At 41.2% G+C, this 14,710-nt stretch overlaps 1 protein-coding gene across 1 annotated transcript in view; it reads right to left on the reverse strand.

Annotated features, from left to right (window-relative positions):
• The window catches only part of ENO4 (enolase 4), a 16,456-nt gene extending 6,053 nt beyond the window's left edge, over positions 1–10,403 (reverse strand). The window contains exons 1-5 of the mRNA XM_025200196.1: positions 10,386–10,403; positions 9,369–9,434; positions 8,508–8,570; positions 3,752–3,919; positions 1,536–1,661 (exon numbers count right to left, since the gene is read on the reverse strand). Of these exons, the coding sequence (XP_025055981.1) occupies positions 1,536–1,661; positions 3,752–3,919; positions 8,508–8,570; positions 9,369–9,434; positions 10,386–10,403 (441 nt within the window). The remainder of the gene's footprint in view (positions 1–1,535; positions 1,662–3,751; positions 3,920–8,507; positions 8,571–9,368; positions 9,435–10,385) is intronic.
• Positions 10,404–14,710: the final 4,307 nt, after the last annotated feature.

Here is a 14,710-nt window from a genome sequence, read left to right on the forward strand (position 1 = left end):
ATGATCAGCAGTGAAGAAATTTGACATGTTTGTTGTTTAAGTTGTTACCTTTAAGCTTTGGAGTAAATAACTCCATTGAGGTGAATGAGGCAGTTCATTCATCCCAGAACTACTCTTTCAGGCTACTGGTAGATTCAGAAAGACTACACTGCTTTGGCTTACCTTAATTCATATTTTAAGGTTGTCCCACAAACACGAAGAATCAAAACCTACATTAATTGTATCAGAAAACTTTAGCTTTTGATGCAGCAAGGCTTGGATTCCATATTAAATGTGTGGCTGCAGAACCATGAAATAAAGGGGGACTCAGTCTATAGGTTTTTTTCCCCTTCTTGCGGAAAGACAGTGAACCTTAATATTGACATAACTGGAAAATGCTATAACCACTGATATTTACAATTACAAAATCCTTCCCTATCCAGCAGGGGTTGACAACCTCCGGCCCATGGGCAGGATCCAGGGAGCCACTGCATCTGGCCTGTGGACGTGGAGCTTCAGCAGCTGCAGGTACTCTCCCCATGCTGCTGTTGGGGTAAGCAGTGGTGGCAACCACATTCCAGCACCCAGCCACCTCTGACCCAGGATGGGTCATTCCAGCCCACAGCCAGAAAAGGTTGCCTGCCCCTGCTTAATAATATTCTGATTAACTATAATAATTTATTGACCCCTCGTGTTTAATTCTAATCTTACCAGCACGTAAATCAATAGTGTTCTACCACTCCTTTTAATTCTAAGCAGTATTTTCAAATGTAACTTTATGTTGCAGTGTGAGTGTAGATTTTGGTGGATATAGTATCATAGCAATTTACTTAATTATCACGATTCTAAGGAATGTATGGCTATATCTAAATGATTTTCTTCTGATACAAAACTAGTCTTTCACTTTTTAAATAGTTTTTGAAGTCTGCTCGATCGCACAAGAAAGGATGTGCAATTAAAATGGAAGTGGCTAAGCAAAACGATTCTGCTAGAACTTCATTTTCCTGTAATTTTTTTTAAAACCTCTTAAATACTGTAAATCTATCCACATACTATCCACATCAATCAGGATTAATTTTCTATCAAAAGTCATGTCAAAAGTATGGCAACTTTCCAGCCACTACCACCAAGTGCTGGACATTAAGTATAACACATTTTCATACTAATATTTATGCATCTTTCTCCAAGAGAGTGAAAAATGTCCCTTACTGGGTTTTCTGTGCAAGCTCAGTGAACTTTCTCTTATAGTTCTTGTTTGTTTGTTTTCTTAGTAATTTATTAGATTTATATCCCATTCTATCCAGAAACTCAATTCACACGACCTGTTCTGATAGCTAACAGCCTTTAGTTATGCCCTGACATGGAGAACCTAAGAAGGTTGTACAAAGTGCATAAATATGCAGAGGAATGAATTTCAGTCACAGTGAGTTTTGCTTTATTATCTGTTGCCCAAGGCAAAATGTCAAAGCTTGCTAAAAGTCTTTGTCAGGCTAAGCAACTATATGCATTTAAGGAGGAGTTTAATGATGGTAAGGTGTCCTCTAAAAATGTCTTACCTCTTTCCTCAGAGGATCTACTAATGCAATAATAAAGGGATATTTATTAATCAGGTCCACATACATATCAACTAGTTCTTCAGGACTCTTGAGTGTTCCAGTGAGTGTTTCATATTTTCCTTTTGTCTAAAATTGCAAGTAAAATGTATAAAAGATAAGAATGGTAGCAATTTTGTAGTAAGAAATTACTAAGGCAGTCGTGCAGATCCAGTGGCCACAAAACCCTCCATAAAGGAATGCATGTTGTATTGTGTCAGTAATCATTCAAGACTGAATCTGACCCAGGGCTGCTTCATTCAGTGTCTGTGCTCTAACTGAGCAGCATTATGTAACACAAAATACAGTTTCATAGTTTAGCCTCCTCTATCCAAGTTAAACAAAAATTACTGGTAACATGAAATGGTTCCAAATCAGTTTTTGTCAGAGATAAGGCCACCTTGTGACCGTCTTTGAGGCTAGCAGCTGCCTGCATGTATGAAATGCTGTTTAAACCTCCTCTAATTGTCCATTTTTCCATGTGGGTATTTTCTTAGATCTTTTTGTTCCTGGTACTCTGGCGGTTAGTAATCACTCCAAACTAAGAAGTTTGCATCAATGTCAGTCCTTAATGATCATCCTTGTGTAAGATAAGCCTCCATATTAACTTAACACCAATTTCAATTGTTGCATGACAGACCTTCTTAAAGATACAGTTCCCCACACCATCCCTATTTCAGCCCAGACACTCTTAACTGGTTATGTAAAGCACTCCATGAAAATTTAAACTTTCTGAAATTCTGGAAAATAGTTATCAAATGTATTGTAAAATTCCAAGGTATTATCCCACCCCCACCCCCAGAAAAGTTATTTTTTTTTAAATATCATGATAGGTGGGGAAAGGCTGATTCATGATTTTTATGTTTAAAGACTGTACCACTATCGCATATAGGAGTTGTTTAAAAAAGCGTCAAATTTACACCAAAAAGCCCTTGTTTTCAACACTAACAGAGCCTGAAGACTGTGACATTTCCTGGTATTTTCTCATTTAAGGTTCTGTTCATCCTAAAGTAGGCTTTCTGCATGTACCAAGCTGGTTCCAGTGGATGTGGTTTCCATTATACTCCATTAGCTTGTAACATGGTTCTGACATTGACAGTGCTGCTAAAATGTTAGAAACAGAATCGTATTGATGTTTTTCTAGCTAAAGGGCATCCAGATTGATTTCGAACTTAAAAAAAAAAACTTTTCAAAATTCCCAATTGAGGTGCATAAATCTGACTAGATCCAAAAAACTTGCCAAAGTAAGAATTATATAAATGCTGACAGCCAATTATTGAAAGGCTTCTGAGTGTATTCAAGGTTGCTCAACATTGAAAATATACCAAGCAATAACTCCCTGCTTTGTGGTGTGTGCGCCTGAAAAAACAACAGATGCAGTACATTAAAGTAAAGAAACAAAAGACTGGTACGAATGCATCAAAGCAAAAATACTTTGAAGAATATGAAAATATATTTTATTTGTGCATTGGAGTGGTACCACAGAAGCTGAAGTAGTCTTTGTGCTTCTGGAGACTTGGATTCAGATCTGGTTTGGCTTATAAGAGAAATTAAATTGTCTTATTCAGTTTAACTTGCATGGTAATTTGTCAATTGGATTGAACTGCATTAATGGACAAGAACTGATCAGTAAAATCTCAGAAATGGAATTCTGGCTGGCACAGACAGCTTTTTAGCATTTCAGTTCTGAAGGCCCAATCATGAAACTGCATGGGTTCCTGTAAGGCAGATCACAGCTGCTATATAAGGCCATGAGGTGGAATAGCTGTCATGGTCTATTGTGCCTTGCTTCATATAAAGCTTAATTTCAGTTTACCCATGTGAGGGAGGGGTTGACCCTTGGTCCCTACACTGTCATGCAAAGAAGACGCTACTACAGAGCTCTGCTGCTCAGTACGCAAGGGGGTGAAAAGAATGTTGAGTGGTCTCTCTGCTACTTGCTTCCTTCCACTCACCATCCAGTAACATTTCTGTTGGGTTTGGACCATGCACACTACGTAGGGCTGACTGTTCAGAGCCTAGTATATTGGAGCAGGGGCTTTGTTTTGGTTACATATTTTATGCAGTATAGAAATGCTAGGGTTAGAGCCTCTAGATGTTATTGCAATACTGATAATAATTAATAATTTTAATGACATTACTTTAAAATCCATTAACATAGTTAACTGAGAATGACTTACATAGTCCATCAATTCATGAGCAGCACAGTTAATTGCTAAATAAACATCTATTCCTAGTTCCAGGCCTATGTTCCGGCAAGCTGTTTGCACTAAGACCAGAGGTTGTTCTAGAGTATCAAACCCTGTTGTTAGGCAGCCCAAGTGTGATATTCTTTTTAAAACTGGTGGCTGAAAATAAAGCAGAAATAATCTCCATATTAATATATGTGAAACTATACAAAGCGGTATCATTTAATTCAGAAAATATCCCCTCTCACAAGTTACACTGTAAACCATAGGGATGGAGATATATATATGCATGCAGAGGAATGAATTTCAGTCACAGTGAGTTTTGCTTTATTATCTGTGTAGGGACCAAATATGCTTTATTATCAGTGTAGGGACCAAATATATATATATATATATATATATATATATATATAAAAATATAAATAAAGGTTCCCAGAGGCCAATCCATAGAAATATAGCTGGTCACAAAGGGCATTTGTTCACATGCAGACACCGCAGTGGTGGATGCTTTGAAAAGCGCTCGGCGCTGTGGTACTTGCAGTTGTATAAGTGGCAAATGTGCGTCAGAGCTGAGAAAATGGCAGCAGCATGCTTTTGAACTAAAAGACATTGGAGGTGCTTTAGTTTAAAAGTGCGCCACCACCATTTTCTGCATGCTGATGCACAACTCACCACTGATACTGGCACAGTGCACATCAACTCATGTGCAGAGAAGACTTGATTAATCGAGTCTGCTCCAAAGCGGCGGATCTCTAGCACATCGCAGGACCAAAAAGTATATGTACAAATGCCCACAGTTCTGGCTCTTCTCATTTACAGTTTTCTTATTGACAATTCATAAAATTTTGCAAAGACTCTTCAAATACTACTTTTTTAATATGGTAATTGACAAAAGAATGAAAGGAGATGTAAATGAAAGAGGAGATTCCAAAGACAGCCTCCCCTATAATGTGGCGAATGCTGTGCAAAAGTTCCCATTACTCACTGATTACTCCTTTTTCACACCATCCTTTCCTTCACTTTTATAAATCTCTTCCCACTCAGTTATCCTGCTCCTCAAACCTAATATGGCACCTTTGGAGTAGTCAACAGGAAGTACAGGCTTTTCAAGTCATCCTGACTCAATTTAGGAAGGGAAATATAGCTGTGTTATGGTTCTCTTGTTGAGAATCAGGATTACATGGGCATGCAGTAGCCAGACATGGATGTAATGTTTCTGCTTTGCTTTGCTTTGATGTAAAAGTTGTGAATGTCTCCATAAAGTACTGCTGTGAATGTTATGTACCAAATTAATTACTTCTAACCACAGATATAGGTACTGCAAACTCGGAGCCTTAGGCTCCCCTGCTGCCTTTATGTAAAGCCTTGTGTAGAACCTAGAGTCCTCCATTTGGGGAACCCGTGTTTCTTGTCAGGGTAGACAGGAGGAGGAAAAGAGGGCACTAGTACTTACTGGTACAGCTGAAGTCTTAGTCTGATAAACTGGTACTGCTGCCTACCAGGGCCCAGTAGAATTGATTTAAATAACTATAAGATCTGCAGACCTTGGATTCCAAAGAATGACATCATGAGGTTGCCAAGGTAACTCAGCGGGATATAGTCCCAGATTCTGCTGAGGAAGAGTTATTTGGATAGCAACAGAATTTTTCTGCCTAAACTCAAGGGGTTTGGGGAAGATACGACCTAAAAGAAAGAGTGCCTAACTACAAAAAAAGACTATCCAAATATAAAATTTGGTGAGATGGGTCAGATTATTACGAAAAACACATTACTGTCCAAGACAAACACAAGCGAAATAAATTGTCCCGTTTGGCACAGATCATTTTATGCAGGTTAGGCTCAGAGAAAAGTTGTAATAGTCTGTTTACCTCTCAAAGTTGTTTGGTGGCAAGTCATATTTCCTTGTGGTTAGGATGTTTCATATTTCACAGAAGAAGAAAAGGAAAGGATAATCCTCTGAGCAGGGATTTCTTCTACGGTGAGGTGTCTCTGGGCTCTATAATGAAGCAAATTACCTCGAACAAAGCCAGGAGCAGCGTCACAGGTTCAGGTAGTAAAACTTGCTTCCTCCTTGTAAAATTATGAAGATTTCATTTAAAAAATTGGCTAAAATGTGCTATCTTCCATGTGTCAGGTATCTAGGTTGTAGCTGTACTGGTCTAGAGGCAAAAGGAATCGGAACTCGTGGGAGGGGTGATCGTGCATGTGCATATATCTCCTCTACCACAAGTTCTGATTCCTTTTGCCTTTACACCAATATGGCTACAACTTGGATACCTGACACATGGAAGATGGCAAATTTTAGCCGATATTTTAAAAACGAAATATTCATAATTTTACAAGGAGGAAGCAAGTTTTACCACCTGAAACCTGCGACCCTGCTCCTGCCTTTGTTCGAGGTAATTTGCATCATCACAGAGCCCAGAGACACCTCACCATAGAAGAAATCCCTGCCCAGAGAAGCATCCCTTCCTTTTCATCTTCTGTGAAATATGAAACATCCTAACTAGAAGGAAATATGACTGCATCCTGCTTGCCACCAAACAACTTTGAGGTAAACAGACTATTCCAACTTTTCTCTGAGTCTCATCTACATAAAATGAACTGTGCCAAACAGAAGATTTTTACCACACCCTTAACTCTCCTATGCAATATGAACTTTCATTTCTATCCAGGAGAACTTTTACAATCTTTTCTCCTATGCCTGAAGAAGGGTGCTTGTGCCCAAAAGCTTGCAATTAAAGAAATTTTTTTTGCAATATTCTAGTTGGTCTAATAAAAGATATCACCTCTATCACAAGTTCTGATTCCTTTTGCCTCTAAACCAATACAGCTACAACTTGGATACCTGATAACTTGTCCCCAGTACTTCAACTGTCTTTTTAAGCATTAGGAACCATGTTCAGAACCTGCGTAAGACAGCATGCAAGTGGAATGCTGCACTCGTGCACTACCAATTACAGGATAGGGCTTAAGTTTGCATTTTCCTGTGACACCTCTTTCTTGGCTGTGTGTTGTATTGTCCTATAACAAGTTTTTTTTCCCAATTCTTTATCTGAAACCCACTCTTTTGATTTCAAGTTCTTGTGACCTGTTATTTAAGTAAAGCAAACAAGCAGTTTAAAATTGGTGTTTCCCCTTGAAATAGTTACACTCAACTAGGAGGGACCAGGGATTTGGTCTAGAGCTGTACAGCTCAGTCTTGAACAGCCGTAGACTAAATGAGGATCTTGCAGCATCAAACACTAAGATAGTAATAACAAAACCATAGCAAAAAAGCAAGACAAAAGTTCCTTATTATGAATGACTTAAAATGTGACAAATCAGCAAAAATATATTTCTGATCATATAGTGTATAGACTTTGCATATATTATAGGGATTTATATGCTGTAAAGAAAATTTTCAAATATTATTTTATCAATTCTTCAGACTGAAAATAGGAGTGAAAAAGTCTTCAATGTCTTAAAGAAAAGCCCCCAAATTACCCTTCCCAAAAATACATTGCAATTTTTTAAATAGTTTTGAATTTAAATTATTTCTAACACTCAAGTTGAAGCAATACAGTATAATTTCCTTTTCTCATCTAGTTTTCTATTTGACACTTTTGCTGTTTTTCAAACAGAAATTAAACTAACATGACTCCTTTTATTTATTGAAGATTCAGTCCTATAGCTGCCCAGATTCCACTAAAGTAAATGGAAGATTGATTTGCAAAAAATGATTAATTCTTGTTTATCCCCATCTTTAGAAGTTTTATTTTTATTTTGTTGCTTCAGAGAGAAGAGGATACTCATGTCATGGTGAGTCCAGGAAAAACAGTGGCTACCTAATGTTGTTAGTCACAAAGGGATAGGTTATTTAAAAACACCTCATCCCTCTCTTTTTTACAGCATGGAAATGATCACAATAAACCAATAATTCTACAAATGTCTTGAGGTGAGGAGCAAAGCCAGCATGGCATTAACACCAATTATTTTGAAAACCTGGTTGTGGAAACACAACATCATCTGCAGATTTTGTGGATACAAAGAAACAGAGGATTTGAGGTATACCAGGAAATGTTCCACAAGGCATTTTCCAAGGCAGTTCATACTGCTTGCTCTCTCTCTGCCTATAGTCCACTATCTTCTGAGGACCACTGAGAGCTGAAAATAGATGCTATGGAACTGCCAGCAGCTGAGGAACCTTCATTCTTACCCCTCCATGCATGTGCATACACAACTCCTACCTTGCAGACAGCAATCCACCCCCCATTTCTGCTCCCTGCTGCTCTGGCCTCCAAGAATAAGAAGGTAGCTTGCCCAGTTCAGGAGCTATGGGAGTGCCGTCCTGGCTGGGCAACAGGCACCCTTGTGTTCTGCTTCTAGTTGCCATGGCTGTCTAGGGCAGGAAGACAATGGGAAGCTCCATCCAGGCTCTGGTGGGCAAGGCAGGCCCTGAGTGCTCACCCAGTCCAAAAAGAATAGCAGGTAAAATGAACCTAGTTCCACAATAACAATTACCAGTGAGCAATATTTTGGCCTACTGATTTGCCCCTCACATGGAGCTTCCAAGTAAGCATAGCCAACAGAGTCTACCTCCCTACTTGAGGGAATAAAATGTGTAATATTTGGAATTTAAGTCTTGACTTAAGGTTTTTCATTAAGGCCACACATAATAATTCAGTATTTTAACTTCATACTAATAACTTAGTAATTCCCTGTTCTTGAAGATAATTCTCTAGAAGAATAAGATTTGTTATCTTACCGGAGCTTTCTTCCCTGTGTTACGTGCACTGCCTTTTTTACTGTCTGCTAGCTGAGGGCTGGACTGTTTGCAGGGGGGTGGGAAACAAAACAAAGCAAAGCAATGAAACTGATTGTTTGGGAAAATTCAAGAAATATGTAGAGATTTCAGACAGAAAGCAAAGAACGAGTACATCAACTTTTGTTCAAGTCACCTTGCATGCAGGGTTAGGAAAACATGTGCCCCCCCCTTTAGAAAAACACACCAAAAAAAGGATTCTGTATACAACACAAAACAGCTATGTTGATTTGTTATTACATAAGAAATCATCAACACATTGCCAAATGTTCATTTCCATGAAGTGTGTACGTGTCATCTCAACTGCTGCTCTCTCCCAGAGGCCTCTCACCTTCTTCTCCAACAGCATATATATCCCCAAAAATGTAAATCTGGACTCTACTAGAAGTATCAGTACTACATGCTGTCCACTGACTTCAGTGTAAAACTTCAGCGCAGGAAATTAAATATATGTGCAAGACTTGGCAGGATCAGGGCCACTTCTTTTACATTGAACTTATATTGGTCTGTCCTATTTATTTTTTCTTGGCTAGTCCTCCTATGTTTATGAAAAGGTTCTGTTCTACAGTCCTGCTGCAGGTTATGTGGTGCCTTGTCTATGTGAAACGCGCACACACACTTGCTATACTATGCTGCAAAACCAAGTGAGAAATGTGATATATAGCCCACGTTACGCAGGCAACAGATATAATTATTAAATACTAAATATGTTCAGTGCTGGAGAGGTCAGATGAACAATACAATGGTAATTTCACAAGTAATAATTTTCACAAGTCATTATATAAAATGGAACATATATCTTACCGCTTTGCATGCAGGCTCCAATAACCACATCATTTCTTTCTGAATATCAAGAATTCTTTCTATACCCTGTAAATTTAAATAACAATATTCTTCCAAAACGATTAAAAATATCTTGCTTTAAGAATGTAAATTAGAAACATAACATTTTTAAAACAAAACAAAAAAGTTAAACCATAATATAAGCATACCAATACAAATTCTTATTTTAGATCATCTTAGCACAAGTAAGAGATATCCAGGGCCTTTTAAAACAGTTAAACTGTGCCACATTAACAAGCCAGGAGCAGTGAAACTATTCCTAGAACTGAATGTTTCCTTTTTCTTCTTGAATGGGAGTAGGTTGAGGAGGTGGTCAGTCCACCTCAAGAAGAATTCTACCTGAAATTAACAAGCATTAAGCATGTTGATTTGCCCTCTGAAGATTTGAGAGGAGACAAAAAGCTAGATGACTGCTATAAACTTCAAAAAGTGAGAGTGCAAACCACAAAAAATATACGCTGTGTCCCTTACCCAGTAATGCCAAATAAGGGAAGGCTGTTGAAGGAAAGGTGGCCTACATTGGAGGGTCCTAGGCCTGCTGGGCAGCTGCTATGTATTGATCCAAATATAATTCATGTATCTACCCAGTATTACCAATCAGTCATTTTCTAGCTCTATCCAAGAACTTAATATCTGAGCACTTCAAAAATGTTATTTTATTTAACCCTGTATGAAGCAAGGTTATCTCCATTTTTGAGATAATGGAGGAACAGAGAGAGTTAACTGAACTGTCTAATGTCACACTAGAAGCCTGAGGCAGTCAGAAACTGAACCATAATCACATGGGTCTGGTGCCTTAACAAGACCATCTTTCCTTTGGACGGAAAAGGTTAATGTTCCCTTCGTATTATGTGCCTTCATATTATGTTAAATCATGCTTGCATAGGTGTATTAGAAAGGGCAGAGGTTGCTGTCAATAACATATCTGCTGAGGAGGGCTGGTTATGTTAGTACACGCTGTAGCAAAGAATTCCTTACCACTCTCCCAAGAATCATTATGTCTTTGAAAGATACAATGCCTATAACTCCATCAAGAGGTTAAAGTGACATTTATAAACAAAAAGAGTAAAGCTCAACTGGTTTGTTCAGGTCACTAGCATACAAAAAAGGAATTATGGCTTTAATGTAGTGCAAGAGTGATGTTGTAGGCATCTTGTGCATATATGTTCTTAGACAAAACTCAGTTAACAAAAAAAAAAGGGGGGGGGGGGGGGTTGCCCTGCCAAAAAAGACAAAAAATAGCCTTTTTTGCAGGACTTAGGCTGCCGTCCTGTTGTTGCCTCCTTCTGTTGCCTCCTGCCTCAGTTTACCCATCAATGCAATGCCTTACCTTGTAGAACCACTGAAAAAGTCCCAGATGAACACCCCTAAGGACAAGGGAGCCAGTCCAGATAGGATGGGGGTGACACCAGCTGCTGTAGAGATCCCCAGGCAGTGCCAGCCCCTGCCCCAGCTGGGATCAGGGCCAAGGCAGCCCCCCAAGCAGTACCAGTCTCTGCCCATGTTCATCTACACAGCTGGAGGCCTAGCATGGAACCATTGAAAAGTTCAGACTACATTACCCACAATACACTGCAAGTGGGACATTCCCCTTAAGCCCTATGTTGCATCAGGCAGCCTTGGCCTGTACCCCTTCCCATAATGCACTGTGGCCACCTTCAGCCAAAAAGAAGAGCCCTGAAGCATTATGGGATACAGAGGGGGTTCAACAAGAAGAATGGCAGAGGGGTGGAGGGCATGAAGGTCCATCTTACACGAAGGCTTCAGATTCCAGCACTTTGACCAAAAATGGGTATGTCCAACTCAAGTTATTGCCCATTTTCATGTGGGCTCTTTTCCCCTCCAAAAGTAATCCTTTCTAATGAAAAAGGTGGCCAAAAGCTTGGATTCTCCATCATCTTCCTTTTCCCTCAAGTACATCTACCCATGTTTCAGGTACCTCCTGGATCCAGAAACATTAGAGACTAAATTACAAGAAAATAGTGGCATCACTCAGCCTAGAGAGACAATGTGGAAATACAGACTGGGGAGATAAGATCCCTGCTACCCACCCCTAAGCCCTGTGGGCTGAGTAGTCACTTGATGGGCCAGATTCGGCCCGTGGGTTCTAGGGTGCTATCTTCTAGCTTTAAGGAAGTGCTGGATATCTCCTGATCTGTGATGACGCTCTCAGTATTTTAGCCCCCACTTTAGGCCCAGCTTATCCAAGCCTCATGTAATCTTATTGAATCATAGAGCAACTCAGCTTGCCAGGCCTTCAGGAGATCATGTCCAGTCTAACCCCAGCTTCTGACAGCTTCATCCACAACTAAATCATCTCCCTTCCCCCGGCTCTTAGAAACATCCAAGGATAATTGAGGATGAACTGCAAGGAGGGGAGACTTTTCTCAGTCTCAGGATTTTCAAGGCAACAGGGTTATTACCATATTTCCTGGCACACAATGCACAGCTTTTTCCTAAAAAACAAAACAAAAAACCCTTCAGCTGATGGGACTTGGAATACGTATTATATGTGAGGAAATACATTAAGAGCCATTTCTGCCCTTTGCTGGGCAAAAGTGGAATCTGAAGCAATCCAAGGAACTGCCCTCATGGCTGTAACTCAGTCACAAGGAAAGATCTTCCTTTCTTCACCCCGTGTTTCAAAAGCAAGGGGTGTATTATAGTCCAGAGCATGTGTGGGTGAGCAAATATGGTAGGATTTTGGGTACTTGTCTCAGGGTTCTTTGGACAAGCCCCGCTGTTTTGGAGCCCACCTCGGCAATGCTGGTACAGCAACCTCCTGATTCTTAAGGACAACCAGATGCTTTCAGAGCTGCCACTGATCTCAGGTATTTTCCAGCAGGTTTGTGATCTTCTTTCTCCCCTACCCACCTGCTACCTTGTTTGGTTTCAGCATTTAAAAGCCACCATGAAGTTCTTAGAATCATAGAGCATGAGGGTTGGAAGGGCCCTCAGGAGGTCACATCTAGTTCAACCCCCTGCTCAAAGCAGGACCAGCCCCAGTTACATCATCCCAGCTAAGGCTTTGTCTAGCCAAGTCTTCAAAACCCAAGGACGGAGACTCCACCACTTCTCTGGGTAACCTGTTCCAGTGCTTTACTACCCTTCTAGTGAGAAAGTTCTTCCTAATATCCAACCTCAACTTCCCTTGCTGAAACTGGAGCCCATTGCTCCTTGTTCTGTCATCTGCCACCACTGAGAACAGTCCAGCTCCATCTTCTTTGCAACCCTCCTTCAGGTAGTTGAAAGCTGCTATTAAATCCCCTCTCAGTCTTCTCTTCTCCACACTAAATCAGCTCAATTTCCTCAGCCTCTCCTCACAAGTCATGTGCCCCATCCTCCAACCATTTTTGTTACCCTCCAATGAGTCCACATCCTTTCTGTAGTGGGGGGCCCAACATTGGATATAGGACTCCAGATGTGGGCTCACTAGTGCCGAATGAAGGGGAAGAATAATTTCCCTCGATCTGCTGGCAATGCTTCTACCAGTGCAGCCCAGGATGCCACTAGCCTTCTTGGCAACAAGGGCACACTGTTGATTTGTCTTCAGCTGCTTGCCCACTGTAACCCCCAGGTCCTTTTTACAGAACTGCTGCTTAGCTTGTCAGCCCCCAGCCTATCCCGGTGCATGGGATTGTCCCGTCCTAAGTGCAGGACTTTGCACTTATCCTTACTGAACCTCATGAGATTTCTTTTGGCCCAATCCTCCAATATGTGTAGGTCACTTTGAGTCCTAGCCCTGCCCTCCATCATATCTACTACTCCTCCCAGCTTGGTGTCATCCACAAACTTGCATCCCATCTTCCAGATTGTTAATGAAGATATTAAACCTAACCAGCCCCAGGACCAACCCGTGGAGGACCCCACTTGATACTGGTTGTCAGCTAGACTTTGAGAGATCTCAGGTTGGACACATGCATCCCAGGATCTTGAGACATTCAGGCCACCAGATTTCTGGATGTCAGAGGGCCATGATCCCTGTGCTAGACTCCTCCCAGGTTGTAAAGGTTATAAATGCATTCTCCTGGCCTTTTCTGCCCTCTCAGGCTCCCTGAACCCTCATCCTCACCCACAGCAGCTTGCAACATGATGCCTAGAAGGGCGAATCCCCAGCCCTGCCAGGAACCCCAGTCATGGCAGTTCATGGAGGGCAGGGCAACTTCACACCATTGGATGTGTGGGCGTATTGCCCAGGTGAGCAGCTGATCAAGGAGTGTGGTGCTAAGTAAGATGGGTGTAGGTGGGGGAAACTAAGGCACACCCACTGGCCTCTGCTTCATTAACCCTAATAGAGGGAGACCTGGTTTACACTCCAACAGAGCCATGTGTAGTTGTACCTTTGACCCCCTAGCCCTTTTAGGATCATGGGAAAGTTGGACTGAAAGGGCCCTCCAGAGGTCACATCTAGTCCAACCCCCTGCCTGAGGCAGGATTATATATATATATATATATAGGAATATATAGAATATATATAGAATATATATGAATATAATATATATATATGAATATATATGAATATATAGATATATATATCTACACATACGTGTGTGTGTGTGTGCGTGTGTGTGTGTGTGTGTGTGCGCATTCGCCTATCTATATCTCTATATATTCATTTGTTGGCATATATATATATTTCATAGATTTCATAGACATTAGGGCTGGAAGGGACCTCGGAAGATCATCGAGTCCAGCCCCCCGCCCAAAGGGCAGGAAGTCAGCCGGGGTCATAGGATCCCAGCAAGATAAGCATCCAGTTTGCTCTTGAAGGTGTTCAATGTAGGCGCTTGAACCACCTCCGGTGGCAGGCTGTTCCAGACCTTGGGGGCTCGGACAGTAAAGAAGGTCTTCCTTATGTCCAGCCTGAAACGATCTTGAAGTAGTTTGTGACCATTCGACCTCGTCATCCCTTGGGGCGCTCTGGTGAACAAACGTTCCCCCAGATGCTGGTGGTCACCCCTGATAAACTTGTAGGTGGCCATCAGATCACCCCTGAGCCTGCGCTTTTTCAGGCTAAAGAGCCCCAGGGCTCTCAGCCTCTCATCGTAGGGTCTGCTTCCCTGACCTCTGATCATGCACGTGGCTCTTCTCTGGACTCTCTCAAGCTTCTCCACATCCTTTTTGAATTGTGGAGCCCAAAACTGGACACAGTACTCCAGCTGCGGCCTCACTAAGGCCGAGTACAGGGGGAGAATGACGTCCCGGGATTTGCTTGAGAAGCATCTATGGATGAAAGCCAGCGTTTTGGTCGCTTTACTAGCCGCCGCATCGCATTGCAGGCTCATGTTCATCTCGTGGTCAAT

The sequence above is a fragment of the Alligator sinensis genome, unplaced genomic scaffold (genome assembly GCF_000455745.1).
Source record: "Alligator sinensis unplaced genomic scaffold, ASM45574v1 scaffold527_1, whole genome shotgun sequence".
Lineage (NCBI taxonomy): Eukaryota > Metazoa > Chordata > Crocodylia > Alligatoridae > Alligator > Alligator sinensis.